The 20515-nt window shown below is 42.8% G+C and overlaps 2 protein-coding genes across 2 annotated transcripts; both read right to left on the reverse strand.

Moving 5' to 3' along the window:
- Window positions 1-534: 534 nt before the first annotated feature.
- On the reverse strand, window positions 535-2660 carry LOC135587543 (uncharacterized). The gene is made up of 3 exons (XM_065079082.1): window positions 1512-2660; window positions 1290-1399; window positions 535-856 (listed from the first exon to the last, which is right to left on the reverse strand). Exons 1-3 carry the CDS (start codon window positions 1734-1736, stop codon window positions 721-723), a joined length of 471 nt encoding a protein of 156 aa, XP_064935154.1. The 5' UTR covers window positions 1737-2660; the 3' UTR covers window positions 535-720.
- A 138-nt stretch (window positions 2661-2798) lies between these two features.
- On the reverse strand, window positions 2799-7411 carry LOC135587542 (uncharacterized). The gene is made up of 4 exons (XM_065079081.1): window positions 6812-7411; window positions 6102-6320; window positions 5209-5400; window positions 2799-3038 (listed from the first exon to the last, which is right to left on the reverse strand). Exons 1-4 carry the CDS (start codon window positions 7301-7303, stop codon window positions 3009-3011), a joined length of 933 nt encoding a protein of 310 aa, XP_064935153.1. The 5' UTR covers window positions 7304-7411; the 3' UTR covers window positions 2799-3008.
- Between the last annotated feature and the right edge of the window lie 13104 nt (window positions 7412-20515).

Genomic DNA, 20515 nt, shown 5'->3' on the forward strand with positions numbered 1-20515 from the left:
CCTTCATCTTTCCTCGTCACTCTAAACATCACATGATAGTTATGTATTGAATGATGATTAGCTAACAATATACTCCCTATCAAAATTTTTCTTAAATTAATAATAGTCAAAACTATATCAGTATATGTAGTCCATGATATCCTACGATCTTTAAATTAACAAAGATTTGATACGCTTGAAATACAGAAATTGAGTATTCGATATGTTTGAAATACTGAAATTAAAGGACGTATTCAACCTGAGGGAGTTTGCTAAGAATATACCCAAGTAGTTTTTTATGACAGGAAGATCAATCTTTAAATTGAAACCGTGGTATTTTAGACATGACTAAATGTCCTTATATAGAAACTGTTTTGTAGATGATACTGAAGAAACATTACAGTATTACTCTGTAAAGTAGCTCGTTATCGAGACTTTCGATCAAACCTCACGTGTACTTATATTAAAAATTAATTCTCGACATCGTTTGACCGTTAACGACGACGTAAAAAAATTATGAGAGTTTGTGATCCGTGGATTCTTTATCATTTTGGATTGAGTTGAGATTTATAAGGTTGTATAGGTAAAGTCATTAAGCACAACCCCAAATGGTGAGGCTGCACACCGCCACATCAGTTCCCAAATATTTATTTATGTACATAAAATCCCACCACATTTGTAAGCCACCGGCGTTCTGACCTCGAGAATCTGATGAACTCCAAATGGTGTGACAGAGAAGTGCTACATGGCAGGAGGGGAGTAACAGCAGGCCTTCTGTGGGAGATACGTGGTGGAGTTGGCTGGTTCGGCCGCTGCATTATCCCCCATGGATCTGATGGCCGGCTGGTTCAGATAGGCATACTTGCTCTTGGTCCACCTGCAGTCAACCGAATCAGAACAAGAAGGTCCATAAACCATATAAAAGAAAGCTTTCTCGGTGTAGGATAAAGAAAACTATCCAAAGACCTTCCGATTCCAAGGTTCCTCTTTAGCTCTGGAAAGTGGAAGAAGGCAACTCTTCAAAGGATAATGCCAGGCGAGTTGGAATCCAAGCACTAAATATTCCATTGGATACTACAACACTAGAAAATGAGCAAATAGTGGACAGTGGACCATGACCACCCTATGTATCATCAAGTATTCAACTTAAACGAGGCACATTCCCAACCTTCCCATGGTGGATGCGTCTCTTCCATATCAGTTCTTTAGTTAACATAAAGCACAAGTCATCGTCCCTAAATTATTATTTTTATTATTTGGTAGTGTTTTGTCTTATTTTGCTACGGAAAGTAGTAGTTTCAAGCCCCTACCAGTCCTTGATTCCTATCCGTAGCTCCTCGTTTTCGCTGCTGGTCTTCTCCTTCACATCCTCCTCCAACATCTCCTTCAGCAGTTCCTCGAATTGTTGGTGGTCGGCCCCCTGCTCAGCACAAACTTTTCATGGTATCAAGGTTCCTCGTGCAGTCAGTCCTCAACAACGTAAGAAAAGCAGAGACTTAAGCATGGCTTCTAAAGAAGCATGAAGGACTTACTTCGAGAGCCTTGGCACTGATCCGGGCCGCCGCCTTCTCGGCGAAGAGGAGGTGGTCCTCTTCGACCATTCTTCTCGTCCTCCAGTACCGGTCGATCTCCTCCCTCGTGAAGCTCCTCACCTTGATCGGTTTCATAGGCGACGACAGCGGCCGAGGTGGTGGCGCTGATGTCTTCTTCACAGAGACCGTAGGCTTCTTCTTTGCACTAGTCATCTCCAGCTCCATGATGTTGTGGGACTCTTCCTCGCCTTCCTCTATGCTCCGTTAATTGCAACGCATATTATATCCAAGAATCTAATGTTGTGATCCTTTACATAGCTTCTGCTATTCTACTTCATGTCTTCTTAATCTGACATTGCTTTCTGATGCTGATCGAAGTTCGTTGTCATCATGGGGTCCATCCAATAACTCAGCCAACGGTCTGCCATTGCCACCTGGTCCAAACTGGGTGCGGAATCTCTCCTTTTCATGCGTATTCCTGTGGTGTAGTGTCCACCCACCTTGATTCCACACATTAGCTGGGTGTCACCCACCATTGTTGATGGCAATCATGGTGTGCAATCTTGAAATAAAAGAAAAATGTAACACTCAGATCTGAAATGGAGAAAAAATTGTTAGGAGAGATGAACCTGATGCTGATCACCATTGCTGTTTGATAACCTGCAAACCTGTAGAGACTTGAAATAAGGAGAATGAATCAGATACTAATACAGCCATCTACGCCTCTAAAAGTGAACTCCTTCGCCAACCTGACATTAAGAATTAGTTGATAATGAAATACATGTAGGAAGCAATATGGATAAAATTTCTACATGAAGTCTAATCTTCAACTGGTATTGAATGTCTTATAGTTCTACAGACAATCTACATATAACATGTCAATTCTACAGATAGCAATTATCAAAAGAAGTCTAATATTATTTATAAGAGACAAACCACGGCCTTCAATGAGGGGGCACTTCAATGGCTTTGCAACAATGCATTGTAGACCAAGAATCTTTGCTCTCTTCATGTATCAGAACTGTAAAGGGAGGCCAGAAAACATAAGAACTAGCAGGCTATCATAATTTTGACAACAATAACACAAGTTTCACTTGTTCAAGGAGCATATTAGTCAGGAAAACTTTTGACAAGTATTTAGAGGTCTGCTGATGATGATTTGGTCGCATTGTATCCTGCTGTATTGGTCCAGTTTAAGTCAAACCCTGGTTAAACCACCACAAACGGGGTGAAGTGACAACGAAGAAAAAAATCAGTGTCTTCAATGAGCTACCATAAGGCTCCTCAAATGCAAGGGAGAATGTCTTTCCCCCCCTTTTAATGAGTATCAGTGATTACCAACATTTCCAAGGGTACAATTTATCCTACATATTACATGAGAATTTTAACTGAAAAAAAGAAAAATTGAGTCTAAAGTCAATGCTCAAAGGCAGAAAGGCTTGAAACTAATCCATCTACAAATAATTTGATATCCTCCAAAACCAAGATTCTTCCATGCTATTGAGTGTTCTTCTTCAGATCATTTGCCTGTACACCACAATCAGTTTGTTAGTAAAACAAAGAAGAGAATGTTGCATTAAATGGATATTCAAAGACAAACCCATACTACAAGTAACTGATGTGACAGAATTTCAAACTACTCTAAATATGCAACTTCATATCATTTTCTGTTCTCTAACAATTGAATGAAAAGTCATTTACCACTTACTACTAAATAACAAGTCTGATCACATTCTGAACATTTGGACCTGAGATGGAAACTTGCTTAAACTAAATACATCATTCTCACAGGCAATTTTAAAATGGAGCTAAAATTAATGGCTCAATCCACACCACAGACGATGGAGATGGTAGAAATTAAACCAAACTAAATTGTGGTTGGTTTAGGAGATGTTGTAGATTGAACCTATTGGGTGATAAACATGATCTGGGACCTGACTTGGAACAAGTTCATGAGGCATATACCATACAATTTAATCACAACATTTTGGATTTTTAGATCTTTTTGTTTTGTTTGCTAGGTAGCAGATGCTTGCCACAAATTGTAAATGCAGCCTTTCCCTCACTTAACAGTTTCGTCAAGCCATGTCCAATGCCTCAACCATTTGTAAAAGCAGCCAATATGGCCTCAAATCTTTATGTGACATGGTAATTAAAAGCTAAAGTGCAATAGTCATCATGCCCCAGGAAATTAAGAAAAAAAACACAATAATTAAATAAGACAAACAATTATTTCAAAGACCGATTTCATTACAATAATCTAATAAGATAAAGCATGTCTTACAATAACTAAAATTAAAAAATATAATAAATACAAATAGCAAACCACTAAAAAACGTAAAATAAAAATTAAAAAATATATATTTTATGATAAAACTAAATATAACTATTATATGTTTGTTAGAAAAGATATAATAGTCATATAGAATAAAAATATTATTATAGTAAAAAATTATCATATATAATATACGACAGATTCAAAATTTATCAACTTGTGGTTTTAAAGACAACAATAGGTCTCACCATGACACTAATTCTCTAATTACCATGCACACAAAGTGTAAGATAATACAAAATAAAATAAAGAATAAGATTTTAAATTAATTTCAAATCTTATAAAATCTTCATTGAGATAGCATTCCTTTTTCCTTAACAAATTAAGAACTATTATCTAACCTGCTCTTTTCTCTCTATATAGATGGTAGACGAAAGAAATTGCAATAATGATGATAGATAACAAATATTGTGGTTGCAATAAAAAGAAAATAATAATGATATCTTCTATTACATAGTCATACCCAAATATGTGTGTCTTTCCTCTATTTTGGCTTTTCTTTCTTCTACTTCGCCATCTTCCGTACTCTCTACTTTCTTCTAAGACTGACAGATCAACTAATATTGGCTAAAATCAGCAAACTCAGGTTGTTTTTGATTGATTCTGTCCATTACCACTAATATCCACTTATACAGCCAACAAACAGCCAAACCAATGGATGTCACAAATAGGGATCAATCATAACATGTTGGAGTTAAGACTATAATGCAAAACATGCTCCCCATTCTGCCCTTCCCTGTACTGCTTATTTCTCCAAAGGGCTATTAAAACAAAGCAATTCACCATTGGAACTTCTACTCTGTACTCAGTCTAACATTTACCTGAAACAAGGTTTGAGTTTCTACAGATGCTGATCCATATTAGCAAAACAGATTGGGATCAACCAGTCACAATGTGAAGATCTCTCCAAGTTTTGGTACTGTTCCAGATCAATAGTTTTGGGATGAAACCTCCAGAAAAGATTTTGAACATCTTTTTGAATGAACACTCACATCAGGCAAAACCACCGGAAGTTGAACCAAAATTGTTGAACCAATGAGACTTTGAAAATTAACAAAAGTACATTTATAGCTACAAACAAATGGTCATAAAGAGGACATAATAATCTGGTTTATTTATCAAGATAACTAAATGTAGCCAACCATACATGTTTCACTTTATGGCCCATTTGATTTTCTCTGTTTGGGTTACACTTTTCTGTTTTCGCTGAGAAACTTTGTATCATGTGAATCAACATTGGCCAAACAAATGGTACCAACAAAAGCAAAATCCTTAGGTATCAAGGAAAAAAAGCTACAATATTATGTATAACATCAAACACAAAATACAGAGGATACAATTGCACAATGTAATTTGTTATACCTTTTGAAGTTTCTTCATGATAGAAGCCTCATAGTCTTGAAAACCAGCACCAATAATATTGCTGAGTTTTGGGTTAACGGGTTCAGCAGATTTTGTGGGAAAAGAACTTGATATATCAGAAGCAACAGCTTGAACTGGAAGAACAAGTAAAGGATTTGAAAGACTGCCACACATACTGTGTGTAGCAGCCACCTATAATAATACAAAAAACAATTAGCATAACATCATGGCATAATACAAGAACAAATTGGCATACTACAATGACACTGTTAACTTTGGACAATCTAATGATATAGAACAGCCAAGGAGATGAAACGTAGAACGTGGAACTTTAATGGTGATGAAAATGAAAAAAAAAATGCATGAGTGACATAAAATTTGATGTGAGACCCTCATCCTCCATCTGTTGTCATGACGCATCAAAAGGAACGAGACGACATCAAACAGAATCCACATATTTAGGTAGATCAAAAGGAGTACTGAGAAAAAAAAAAGATTGTCACTTGTCAACCCACTTAATTACAACATTTTGCAGACCAACAAGAATAGTAGCTATTGTAAAGTGCATCGTCAGGACTCTACATACTGTGGGATTGCACCTACAAATACATACTGATGCAAATATTTTAATTGTCTTCAACATTTGGAATAGAAGTCTCAAGGCAAAAAAATTTATACAGTTGTAAAGAATTGAATACATCACTTTAAGATAACTAGAAGGGTATTAAACCTAAAATTATCCGATCCCTTATGTAGAATACTGTATATCAACATCACCATAGTCATTTTTTTGGTAATTATCTTATCTGCTTCATTACTTTTCTTAATAATATCATTAAGAGAACGATTGTACTGCAATTTTCAAGCATGTCTGGATACGAAAAAAAACTCACCGCAGCCTCTTTAGAAGACATGACAACAATGGCAGAACCTCTCTTTTTTGATGCCTTTGACCTAATCACAACATCTTCAACCCCTCCAAACTTCTCAAACAGCTCCCGGAGCTTGACGGCAGTATAATCTCCCGAGTTCCTCTCCCAAGAGACCTTCAGCATTCTTTTCTTATCCAATGCAACTCCCCCATTTTCCTCTTTCTTTACTTGCTCAGTTGACTAACGAATCATATGCAAAAGAAGTCATAAGCACGATAATTTTATGCATAAAAACTAGCTTTCTGCGATTCAACATACAGAAATAAATAATTTAGACAATTTCACAATTTCAATCCATAAATTTTCGTCTTACAACTCAAAAAATGGTAGATGATGAGGAACAAAAAGTCAAATTCACTACACGATGTACTCTAATCTGTAACTCTACCAAAGCACTAAGTTCTTTGAGAAGATGACTACTATCATATATCTAAGACCTGACTCACGACCAGAGCTGAAAAAAATACTAATTTCCTCCAACGGACAATTATCGGCATCTAAAGCATATTCAAATCATCCTCAAAGCAAGGATACCTAAAAAAAATAAACATGTAAATCAAGAATGCCTAATGTTATATACTTGTCCTACACAATCGAAGGAATTCTAAATTGAATGCATATTGATGTCAAACCATGCAATCGATAGGAAAACCAGCTATGTCAAATATTACTTTGGAAGTAGAAGTGGGGGCAGCGGCAGGTTTCTTGGCCTTCCTCGCCTGAAACTCGGCGAGCTCCTCCTGCAACCGAGCCGCCACATCCTTCTCCCGACGCTCGGCCTGCTTGACGGGATCCGCTGCTTCGGCCACCTCCGCTGCCCGCTCGCGCTCCTCCAAGTCGGTGGCGAGCTTTCTCCGCTTGGCATCGAGAAAGGAATCGCGGACGAGACGCTCGCGACGGGCGCGGAGGCGAGCGTCGAAGACGCAGCGGGAGGCCTCGTCCTTGAGGACCTCGAACGAGGTCTTGAGCTGTTGGAAGTCCGCTGTGGCGTTGGGATCATTCGGCCGCTTGTCCGGGTGGCGGATTCTGGACTGGTTCCGGTAGGCCTTCTCGATCTCCTTTAGGGTTAACTTCGCGCCCTCCTCGCCGGAGGGGAGTCCAAGGACGGCGTAGTGGTCGACGTTCTCGTCTTCCTCCGCCGCCGTACCCCGGCCACCTGCCATCCAGAGGAATCCTGCGATGGCAGCGGCCGATTGATAGAGAACCGCCTCACGGAGCGGACGGCACAGCGAATAGATTTTGGGAAGGGGGGAGGGGGCTACACGAGGCAGTCGCGGTGGGTGTCAGACTATGTGTAGGAACCGAACTGGGTCATCGCTCAGTCAAATTGACCCGAATCCAAAGTCTGATCCAATTCTGAGTAGAACCTGTCGAGATTTGATCGACCGCAGACACGTGACCACTACTGTGGCACGTGATATCCATTGACCCAAATAAATAGTTTCATTTGATGCACCGTATAATCTTAATTTTTAAATGATATGATCAATTTTAATTGTAAATTCGATGCGGCCAAATTGATCCGACATAGTTCCTTTTTTTTTTTTTTTAAGTATTGTGGCGTCTGAAAAGAAAATAAGTTCTGATAAGATATATTTTTGATCCGGGTCACATCACAATCAATGTCATACCACGCCACCGTCGGGTCAACAAGAGGAGCATATTAGGGATCCTTTTATTTTTCCTTTTATTTTCTATAATTTTTTTTTTATTTTCTACGTATTTATTAAGTCTGTTTAGTTTAGCTAAAATCGAAACTCTATAAATAGAGATGTAACTAATTCTTTTCGATCCTTTATGACAAATACTATTTTGTCTTTCCACCGCCGGCGCTGCTTTCCAACCGATCGACCAACGCCGTCGCTGCCCCCCAGCCGGCGACCTCTCCTCCTCGCTTTCTCGTCTCGCTCGAGCGAGAAGGATCACTGGCGTCGTCTCCCTGCCAACGGACCACCCCTTCGTCGTTGAGACTCTCGGCGACGTTGCCCTAACTTCTCTGCCACCGTGCCCCCCCTTGGGTCGCAGCCGCAGCCGCCGGTTGCCCCCCTCTTCACGGTGACCGAAACAGGGCAACTCACCGCTGCTGCCCTTGTTTCCAGCCGCGCCTCCACCAGCTGCGCCTCCTCCAGCACTCCTCTTTCCCTCGAGTGTCGTTGTCGCCTAGTCGACCCATCACCGCTGTGGGCCACCGTGCGACGACCGCCGCTCGCCTCCCAACTGCCGCCACTCCACCTTGCTCTGCATCTAACCGAAACAGAGCACACTTGCTCTGCCCTTGTTTCAGCCGCGCCACACCTTGCTCTGCATCTAACCGAAACAGAGCACACTTGCTCTGCCCTTGTTTCAGCCGCGCCACAGTCGCGTGGGTTCCCTTGCTGCTACCGGCTGTCGCCACCATCGCTGCTACTACCCAACTATTGTGCATATGCCCTTGACTAGACATCAGAAACAAGAACTGGGGATTACCGACTTGCAATCGTACGCAATGGCTACCGATAACTCAGTGAAGGCACAAATGGAAGCGTTGGAAACCAGAATTGAAAATCGGCTACAAGAAACTCTTCATGATTTCAAAAAGAGCTTGCTAAAGCACTTTAGCGGGTTTCAACAAGATAGAAGCTCAAGTTCTACGCTGATCAGATCGAGAGATACAGGAAAAGGGCCCCAGGATGGTGACACACACTACCCACGTATTAGGGTAGAATTTCCACGATGGGAAGATGGGGATCCGACCAGTTGGATCTCTAGGGCAGAAAATTTTTTTCGTTTTCACATAACTCCAGAAGAATCCAAGGTAGAAGTGGCCTCAATCCAGCTCAATAGAGATGTAATCCAATGGTATGATTGGTACAAAACTTGCCATGGAATTCCTTCGTGGGAGCAGTTTAAAAGAGGACTTCTTGTTCGCTTTGGCCCATCCGAATATGTGAATGTTGATGGCCAACTCGCTAAAATTCGTCAGACTTCTACAGTGTTGGAATATCAGAGTAGATTTGAAAGATTGTCCAACCAAGCTAGAGATTGGTCAGAACGACAACTTCTGGGTATATTTATTGAAGGGCTTATTCCCGAGATCTGGTATGAGGTTAAGGCTCGTCAACCTCGCACTATGACGGCTGCGATTTCATTTGCACGCCTACATGAAGAAAAAATCAGTGTGGAATATCATCGAAACAGAGGTGCCAATAAACAAGTGATTAGCAGGCAACCTATCTCATCTACTCCTAGTCGAAACTATAACACTGGCAGACTAACCCGAGAAGAACTCAAAGAAAGGTTAGTGAAGGGTTTGTGCTAGCATTGTAATGAAAAGTGGAGTAAGGAGCATCGATGCAAATAAAGAAGACTTTTGATGATTGAACCGATCGAGGAGGAACCGGAAGTAGAAGTATCGATTCCGATCATGAAGAAGTGGAAACTAATGATGATGTTGAAGCCGTCATACATACAGTGTATGCATTGGCTGGCTACTCTAATCCACAAACTATGAAAATTGGGGGAACTCTGAAACACCAGTCTGTCACTGTTTTGATTGATATAGGTAGCACTAATAATTTTATGGATAGGAAAATTGCAGCCCGATTAGCTTACCACATCGAATGTTGTGACAAATTTGAAGTCAAGGTCGCCAATGGACGGATTTTAACCTGTGACAGCAAGTGCTCAAAGATAAAACTAATTTTGCAAGGTCAAGAATTATTTGTGGATTTCTTTTTATTACCCTTGGAAGACTATGAAGTGGTGCTCGGAATTGAATGGCTATCAACCCTAAGTGATGTCTCCTGGAATTTTTCTAAACTAATTATGAAGTTCTTTATTAATGGAAGACAAGTGACTCTCAAAGGAAGACGTGGAGGTAACATTACAACTATTACTAGCCATCGGATGGAGCGGGTCATTCGGAAGACACACACCGGATTTTTGGTGTAATTGTATAACATTGAAAAGGAAATGACAGTGAACATTCCAGTTGGAAATATTGAATCATTGCTAACAGAGTTTGCGGATATATTTGCAGAGCCACACGGACTTCCACCTCTTAGATGTCATGATCATCGGATCCCACTATTACCCGAGAAGGCACCAACCAATGTCCGACTGTATAGATATCCACATTTCCAAAAGGTAGAGATAGAGAGGATTATTACAAAAATGCTCAAAACAGGAGTTATACGAGCTAGTGTTAAGCCTATATTCTTCCCCAATCGTACTAGTCAGAAAGAAGGATGGCTCATGGCGGATGTGTGTCGACTATTGAGCACTTAACAACATTACAGTGAAAGATAAATATCCTATTCCAGTAGTGGATGAACTATTGGACGAATTAGGAGGAGCTCAGGTCTTCACTAAATTGGACCTACGATCGGGCTATCATCAAATCAGAGAACATGAAAAGGATGTTCAGAAAACTACCTTCAGGACATATAATGGCCATTATGAGTTTCTACTAATGCCTTTTGGGTTAACCAATGCACCCTCTACCTTACAGAGTTTAATGAATGATATATTTCGGGCTCATCTCCGTAAGTTTGTTTTCATTTTCTTTGATGATATTTTAATATACAGTCATTCCCTAGAAAGTCATTTATTACATTTACGAACTGTCTTTAATATTCTTCGTGAGCATGGTCTTTTTGTCAAGAAATCCAAGTGTAGTTTTGGGCAACCTGAGGTTAAGTACCTCGGCCATATCATATCTCAAAAGGGTGTTGCAGTTGATCCTTCAAAAATCCAAGTGATGACAGACTGGCCAATTCCAAAGTCAATCAAAGCTTTAAGGGGGTTCTTGGGACTAACCAGCTATTATCGAAAGTTTATGAAGAATTATGGCAAAATTAGTACCCCCTTGACGTCACTTCTAAAGAAAAATGCATTCAAATAGTCAGAAGAGGCAACTCAGGCATTTCAATTCTTGAAAACTGCAATGTCTACTACACCCATGCTGGCTTTACCCGGTTTTAACAAGATGTTTGTGATTGAATCTAATGCTTCTGGAGCTGGAATAGAGGCTGTATTAATGCAGGAAGGTCGGCCTATCGCTTATGCTAGTAAGGCTCTTTCCCCTTCACATTTGAGTTTATCTATTTATGACAAGGAGATGCTAGCCATAGTACATGCAATCAGAAAGTGGAGACCCTACCTAATTGGTCGACAGTTTCAAATACGCACTGATCACAAAAGCCTCAAATATTTTCTAGAGCAAAATATTTCTTCTCCAGAGCAACAGAAATGGGTCACAAAGCTACTGGGATTCGATTATGAGATCATTTACAAAAAAGGGGAGTAAGAATTTAGTAGCAGATGCCCTCTCACGCCTTCCAGAACAAGCTGAACTAGTAGCTATTTCTATTCCTATTTGTGAGACTTTGGAAGTTATCAGAAGGGAATGGTCAAATAATCCTGAGATCCAAAACATCATTAAAAAATTAGAAGAAGCCCTAGGTTCTGTCTCAAATTATAATTGGGATTTGGTGGATTTGCGCTATAAAGGCCGAATAGTGGTTGCCCCACATTCTTCTTGTCAAGCAATAATTCTGAAGGAGTTCCATTCATCACCAATTGCTGGTCACTCGGGATTTCTCCGCACTTATAAGCGAGTTTGACAACTTTTTTACTGGAAAGGTATGAAAAATTTTATCAAGAAATTTATTACTAAATGTGATGTATGCCAATGTCACAAAAGTGAGACAGTAGCCACCCTAGGCTTACTACAGCCCCTCCCTATTCCTGATGCTACTTGGACTAACATATCTATGGATTTCATTGACAGTCTCCCATCATCTCAAGGAAAGAGTACTATACTTGTAGTCATGGATAGACTTACAAAGTATGCTCATTTCTGTGCTTTACGACATCCTTATACTGCTGCAAGTGTTGCTCGTATTTTTATGGAAAACATAGCTAAATTGCATGGGAGTCCCCGTTCCATTGTTAGTGACAGAGACAAGATTTTTACTAGCTCCTTCTGGACAGAACTTTTTCGTTTACAAGGTATTCAGCTGAATATGAGCACTGCTTATCATCCACAAACAGATGGGCAAACTGAAGTAGTAAACAGGTGCCTAGAAAATTACCTCCGATGCTTTACTAGCGACAAGCCGAAGGAATGGGTCAAATGGCTTCCCTGGGCAGAGTGGTGGTATAATATCTCTTACCATTCTTCTATTAAAATGACTCCATTTGAAGCAGTTTATGGCCAACCCCCACCTACAATTACAAAGTATGTACCCGGTTCTTCTAAAGTTGATCAAGTGGACAAGGAATTGATGGATAGAAATAAGATTATTCAGCTTTTAAAGGATAACCTCACAGCCGCACAAGCAAGAATGAAACAACAAGCTGATAAGCATCGAAGTGAACGAGAATTTACTGTAGGTGATTGGGTTTTCCTTCGTCTTCAACCCTACAAGCAAACTTCCATAAAGGTCCGATCTTCCATGAAGTTATCTCCTCAATTTTTTGGGTCTTATAAGGTATTATAAGGTATTACTACATCCAGTCTTTCATGTTGCATGCCTTAAAAGGAAATTGGGTAAAGATGCAATAGTGCAATGCCACTTACCAGACACTTCTACTACTGGGGAAGTTCAAGCTCAACCACAAGTCATACTTGATCGACGAGTTGTAATGTACCGCAGACATCCTGTAACTGAAGTGCTGGTGCAATGGGCCAACTTACCAAAGGAAGATGCCACTTGGGAGTCCTACAACATGCTAAAGGAGAAGTTTCCAGAATTTGATGCTGCTCAGCCTTGAGGACAAGGCTGAATTGAAGGAGGCAGGATTGTTAGGATCCTTTTATTTTTCCTTTTATTTTCTATGCTTTCCTTTTATTTTCTGCGTATTTATTAAGTCTGTTTAGTTTAGCTAAAGTCGGAACTCTATAAATAGAGATGTAACTGCTTCTTTTCGATCATCTATGACAAATACTATTTTGTCTTTTGACAAACCCTAGGAGGCCGATCCCCTCGAAGCGATCAAGGAGGGCCGATCCCCTCGAAGCGATCAAGGAGGCTGATCCCCTCGAAGTGATAATCTCTTTCTCTTTTTCTTTTTTACGATAAGACTTTAGGGTCTTATTAGAGTATTCCCACGCACCGAGCCAGGATCCGTACTAAGGCGTTCCTTGGTACGTCCCATCCTGGAAAGCTCGGGACGGTGCTGTATGGCGCCGTTCCACGCATCCCGAGACGCGCGACCGCACAAAGGTACCATCTCGCCCCTCGAGGATTATCCGTCACGCCAAACTCCCGTACGACCGACCCTCATATAGTAGTATAAAAACCCCTGGTCGGCATCCGGCCCAAGGGGAGAAAAAAAAAACAAACCAACCAGCCATTAACTTACTCATTAATGGGCCAAAGTCGGTAACCATCCGACAAGGGCCTTCTATGCAAGAGAGTGGCCACCCCCCGAGCCACGACCATCCCGATGGAGAGCCGCCAACCAGCATCCCGACCGAGAGACGTCAATCAACATTCCGACGCTAGCACCCCGTTCTGAGGGTGTGACCGACCTCGACAACCAACTCAGCCGACCAAAGACTCCCGACATCAACCCGTTGACCAGATTGTGCTGACTCATCAGCCACGGCGTATCAGTTCATTAACATTTTTTATGCTAGAATGAGGGCCATGTCGTAGGAGCATCCCACAGGAGCTCTCCCCGAGAGAGAACCACTAGTCGGTCACCCCTCTATCGAACTCGGAGATCAGCCCCTCCCCCTCCTCAGAGACAAAGGAATCCCGGCTTCGACGCCAGATCGCTACTGGTGCTTCTTTAACAATCCGAGGTTTTCTCCCCCTCGGACACACCATAGGACCCTCGGTTGTTTCGCCCGAGGCATTCCTTGGCCTAGCTAAGGAAGTATAGGCCTTTGCAGGAATGATGCATACGATCGTCCCGCTCATGCCACAGATTGTGCAACTCGCAACTCCCCCAACCGACCCGACGCAGCAAAGGCTGAGCAGGGAGCACCTTGGGATAGGAGAAGCCCGAGAGCAGATAATAAACTTGAGAGGCCTACTCGAGCAGAGCATACCCGCACCCTGCCGGATCGCTCTACCTCACTCCGAACCTGATACCATATCATCCGACTCGGCAAATGACTCATTCAGGATCCAACTATCCATGGTCAACCAACGCCTGGATGAGTTCCAGCCCGAATTCTAGAAGTCGTGGGGTGATAGGGCGTATTTTGGCTCTATGCTAACCACCGACAGACGCTGCAGACCAACGCGATACCGTACGCCTCCAGAAGCGCAGAGTGCATGCAACATCAAGCTCTAACGATGCGACTATGCGGCCTGACCACCCCAAGAGCTGGGGGCGGTGTCGTCTGCTGTTAGGGCAGTGTCGTCTGACGCCGCTCAAGCACCTCCGAAGATGCCATCTCATCAAAGAGGTTGTTCCGCCCCTAGAGTCAATGGCCATTCCCGACCAGGGCCCGACCAATTCCCGCACGTAGGTATAAATACCCCCGACCAGATCTAGGAAAAGAGAGAGGAAGAAAAGGGAATAAAAACCAATCTAACTTGCTCGTCGGAGGGGCCAAAGTCGGGACACACCCGACGAAGGCCTTTTTGCAGGGAGGTTGCCAGTCATAGGTGCCCAGCAAGCCAATCACGTGAGTGATGGCACGTGTGACTTGATACAGAATCTTTTTGCTTATTATATTTTGGCGTATATCACTTTATAACTATTGCATAAATGCATATATATATTGTGATGTCCTTAGATTTGTGCAATGGGAATCGGATCGTGATGAGATCACGATAATGAGATCGATTCACCTTTAAACACATATCCTAAATAATCCCGGTCATAGGTTACTCGAGAAGGATATCGTGATAACCGGATAGACTGGTGTGATGTATACCCGTCCATATGATGGATGCAGCTGGTCTCATAGCTGCTCGTGTAGGGACACTAGGGATACAATACAGGTGCTCATTGGAGAATGAGTTCACTGATTGATCCGCTTACGGAATGCTGGATGGTTGATGATGCCTTATTGTCAGATAGCGATTCCGTAGTCCTAGTGGTGTATCTGGTCCTTAGACTTGAGACACCAAGGATGTCCTGTATGAGTGCTCCACTCTTTGATACCAGACTTATAGGTTTGGCTGTCCCCAGATCTAGTACAGCTGGTCATTGGGAGTGGTAGTCGACCTTACGAGGGCTATTGAGTGTCAATAGAGGATCATCCACTCTCGACGTCATGAGAGGAATATCCTATGTGTTCTTGCTCAGACAAATCCCTGGCCAGGGTCATTCGGGTTGAGAGAGAAAGAGTTCTCCGGGAGAATCCGATTAGAGCGAGACTCGAGTAGAAACCGTATGGGTCTGACAACACCATGCTCGATATACGGTCTCTGGGATATTAGATGGATGAGGGACTATAGGTACATGGTAACTGAGGACAGACAGGTCCAATGGATTGGATTCCCCTGTATCGTCTGGGGACTACGGCGTAGTGGCCTAGTACGTCCGTAGTCGATGAGTCGAGTGAATTATTACAGAGATAATAATTCACTGAGTTAGAAGGAGTTCTGACAGGTATAACTCACGGCCAGCTCGATATTGGGCCTAGAGGGTCACACACATATGGTAGGCATTGCGATGAGTAGAGGTTCGGATATGAGATATCCGACGGAGCCCTTGTCTTATTGGATGCAGATCCAATACCCACTAGGGAAGGACCCATTAGGGTTTGACATGGGATCTCTATAAATAGGAGGGATTCACAGCCTCATAGGCTAGAGTCTTTGCTTGCCTTTCCTATTCTCCTCTCCCTCTCCACCTTAGAGTAGGCCTGGAGTTTTGAGGAGCGTCGTCGCAACCCTGCTGTGTGGATCACCGCTAGAGAGGAGGACGCTTGACCTCCTTCACCCTCTCCTAAGGATCTGCAAGGAAACAGGGATATACGATCTCCCTAGGTAACACAATCTCTATACGCAGTTTTGTGTTTTGCGGATTTTTTGCGCACCAATCTTCGCACGACGACGAACATCTTTTTGGGAATCGGAGATTTTGTTTTCTTGTTCTTCCGCTGCGCATATGATGTCGCCCCCAATGATTTCCCAACAGTGGTATCAGAGCCAGGTTGTTCGTGCGAATGATTGGTTTTGAACTGCGTGTATTGTGTTTAGGAAGAATTTTGACGTCAAAATCGTTGACGCAAAAGCGAGGAAGGGCAGCAACAGTTGCTGCCCTCGATCTGCATGCCTGCAGCCACCTGCAGCGGTAGCCGCAGCCGCAGCCAGGCAGCACAGCGCCGGCGCATGCGCAAGCGCTGTGCTTGCAGCAGTCGGCCGGCGGTCTGCTTGCAGCAGGCTTGCTGCTGGCGGGGCTGGCAGCCCATGGGCAGAGGCGCCGCAGGGCAGCGGCGCCTGCTGCCGCTGCTCCCGCGGGCGAAACCCCCCCCACAGGGGCGGCCGCCCGGTGGGACAGCACCGCCTGCGAAGGCAGCGGCATCGCCACCAGCGGGCGTGCCGCCTGCAGTTGAGGGCAGCGCCCTCGCCCCGCCGCACAGGCCGCCGCCAACAGGGTGGCGGCGACGGCAGCGGCAGCAGAAAGAGGGAATTAGGGTTTTCTAGCAAAAAGATAGTTTTGCCCCTGTGAATTTGAGAAATTCCACTTTCTGTCTTTTGTCAAAATTATGAAAATACCCTTAGGAATTTAGAAATTCCCTACATGTCCCTGATTTCAGAAAAATATTAATTAATTAAAAGGTTTAGTTGATTATTATTTTTATTATTATCTAGTAGTCCTACATGATGATGATTATTTATACATGTGATGTATGATGTGTGGACGGATGATCATGGACCGTGTGATGTGTGTACTTGTGATTATTATTATTGAGGTCTGCGAACCTTCATTATATTTCTCGTTTATTGTCGGGCCTGCGTGCCTATGATTAAGTTGTAATCACATGAGGAGGCGCAGCGGGAGCGTGGATGCGATAGCGGGACCCACGAGACGGACGATCGTGATGCATGGAGATGCATCAAGATGTCGACGAAACCGACGAGGACGAGATGGACGATCACAGGGCATGGAGATGCACCGTTGCACACATAGATCTTGATGTGAGTGATTAGGCCTACTGGCTCGGGCCTAATCATATTAGGTTGTGGTCCATGATCATCTGGTGTGATTGCTTATACACATACTAGATATGTATATATATTTGCATGCAATGTAGATATATATTAAATATGTATATGTGTGACATGTCATATTAGGAGACCAAATCATAGAAACATCTCTCGATAATATTAAGTCGGTAAACGTGAGGCAATTAGATTGACCCACGTGGCCTTCCATCGTTATGAGTAGGAATCGATTCCCAATGTAGGTTGAGTTGGTCGAGTCCCTCGAGACTCACCTATATCGCGATTCGCTATCTTGCTTACGACATAGAGATGTCACCGGTGACCTGAGGGCATGGTATGCTTGGTCGAGTCCCTCGAGGGTATATCATCAAATCAGACTCATCTTGTAACGAAGGTGTTGACTTAACCGAGCATCATGGTTGGTCGAGTCCCTCGAGGCCATGGTGATTCGGAGGCCGAACAGGACGGGAATCATAAGGAGTTGTGATCGGCAAGAGTTGCCTACCTTTTAGGCTTAGTGTGATTGGTCGAGTCCCTCGAGGTTACACTAAGACGCTGATTGGATCCTGATCCCCACTAGAAGTCTGCCGGAGACTTCCGTTTTACGTGCTGAGGGTGTCGCGTGACTCGATAGTAAAATAGTGGGAGCATATTAAGATAGAAGTCCATATCTTGATAGTTTATTTCTTGCAAAATCTGCATGTTATTCATTTCTGCTACATCTTTATTTTCAGAAAATGTCGCTTTCAAATCCCTTACGTGGCATACTTGATGTCAACCGCCTCACTGGTCCAAATTATACGGATTGGCTCCGTAACTTGAGAATTGTTCTCACAGCGGAGAAAATCGTGTACGTCCTTGATACAGTGATGCCTACGCCCGAAGAAGGGGCAAGCGAGGATGAGATCGCTCGCTACGTGAAGTACATTGATGACTCCACTCTTGCTCAGTGCTATATGTTGGGCTCTATGACTCCAGAGTTACAGAGACAACATGAAAAGATGGATGCCAGATCCATTCTCCTACATGTCCGCAAATTGTTTGAGGAACAGGGAAGGACTCAACGATATGAGATATCCAAGAGCCTTTTCCGTGCTAGGATGACTGAGGGGACACCGGTTCAGAACCATGTCCTAAAGATGATTTCGTGGATAGAGAAACTCACAGGTCTAGGAATGGTCCTAGAGGATAACTTGTGTGTGGACATTGTGCTTCAATCCCTACCAGATTCCTTTTCACAGTTCATAATGAATTTTAATATGAACAAGCTTGATGCGACTCTCCCAGAGCTCCTCAATATGTTGAGGGAGGCAGAGAGTACTATTAAGAAAGAGAAGCCAGTTCTCTACACTGGTGAGACCAGAAAGAAAAGGAAAGCAGAAAGGTCCCTTAAGAAGGGAAAGGGCAAGGGCAAACAAGGTAAAGCAAAGGTTGCTAAGAAAGACCTAGCAAAGGACAAAGGCCAGTGCTTCCATTGTGGTAAAGATGGGCATTGGAAGAGAAACTGCAAAGAGTACCTTGCAGAAAGGGCGAAACAAAAGCTTGATGAAGCTTCAGGTACATTCATGATCAGTCTCCATTTGTCAGACTCTTATGATAACACATGGGTATTGGATACCGGTAGTGCTTATCATATATGCAATTCATTGCAGGTTCTGGCAAGGCCTAAGAGACTAGAGAGAGGCGAGATGGACCTCAAGATGGGTAATGGAGCAAAAGTTGCTGTATTAGCTGTTGGCGAGGTCGCCCTACATCTGCCTAGTGGAGCTTTTATTGCATTAGATGCATGTTATTTTGTTCCTTCTATTATCAAAAACATTATCTCCATTTCATGTTTAACAGTTAGTGGATATAAATTTGTTTTTGAGAACAATGGTTGTTCGATATTATTAGATGATAAGATCATCACGAAAGGAACATTGCATAATGGTTTATTTATGTTAGACACCACTCCACATATCATGAATGTAAATGTGTCCAAAAGGAAACGAGATGAGTTGAACAGTGCATACCTGTGGCATTGTAGGCTAGGTCACATCCATGAAAGAAGGATTCAAAAGTTGCTAAATGATGGATATCTAGATCTATTCGACTATATGTCTTATGCAACTTGTGAGCCTTGCATTCATGGAAAATTGACCAACTCTCCATTTAGTGGAACTGGAGAGAGAGCCACTGAGTTGTTGGAACTCATACATAGTGATGTATGTGGACCCATGTCAACTCATGCCATTGGAGGTTACTCCTACTTCATTACATTTACTGATGATTTCTCAAGGTATGGATATGTGTACTTAATGAAGTACAAGTCCGAGGCCTTTGAGAAATTCGGAGAGTATAAGAATGAGGTGGAGAACCAGACTGGAAAGAGTATCAAAACTCTTCGATCAGATCGAGGAGGTGAGTACTTAAGTATAGAGTTTACTCAGTTCCTCAAGGACCATGGGATATTATCCCAATGGACACCTCCTTACACACCTCAGCTCAATGGTGTCTCTGAAAGGAGAAATCGTACTTTATTAGATATGGTACGGTCCATGATGAGTTTCGCTGACCTACCCATCTCATTCTGGGGATATGCCCTAGAAACCGTAGCTTACCTTCTGAACAGAGTTCCAACTAAGTCGGTAGTGTCTACACTATATGAGATAAGCCTGATCTTAAGGTTGTTAAGATTTGGGGCTGCCCAACCCACGTTAAAAGACACAACCCCGATAAGTTAGAATCAAGGACAGAGCGATGCAAATTTGTGGGATACCCCAAGGAAACTTGTGGGTATTATTTCTATCATCTCGAGGACCAAAAGGTCTTTGTAGCTAAGAGAGCAGTGTTCCTTGAGAAGGAACACATTCTTGACGGAGACAGTGGGAGAATGATAGAATTAAGCGAGGTTGGAGAACCAAGCTCAAGCACCACTCTACAGCCCGAGTCTGTTCAGGTACCTAATACACAAGTTTCAACTTTACACAGGTCTGATAGAGTATCTCATCCTCTTGAGAGATATGTGGGACATATTAGAGGAGAGGATGCTGAGGATATTGATCCTCAGACCTACGAGGAGGCTATTATGAGTATAGACTCCGGGAAGTGGCAAGAAGCCATGAATTCTGAGATGGATTCTATGTACTCCAATAAGGTTTGGAACCTAGTTGATGCGCCCGAAGGTATTGTACCCATCGGTTGCAAGTGGATCTTTAAGAAAAAAGATCGGAGTAGATGGAAAGGTAGAGACCTATAAAGCAAGGCTAGTGGCTA

The sequence above is a fragment of the Musa acuminata genome, chromosome BXJ1-8 (assembly GCF_036884655.1).
Source record: "Musa acuminata AAA Group cultivar baxijiao chromosome BXJ1-8, Cavendish_Baxijiao_AAA, whole genome shotgun sequence".
Taxonomy (NCBI): Eukaryota; Viridiplantae; Streptophyta; class Magnoliopsida; order Zingiberales; family Musaceae; genus Musa; species Musa acuminata.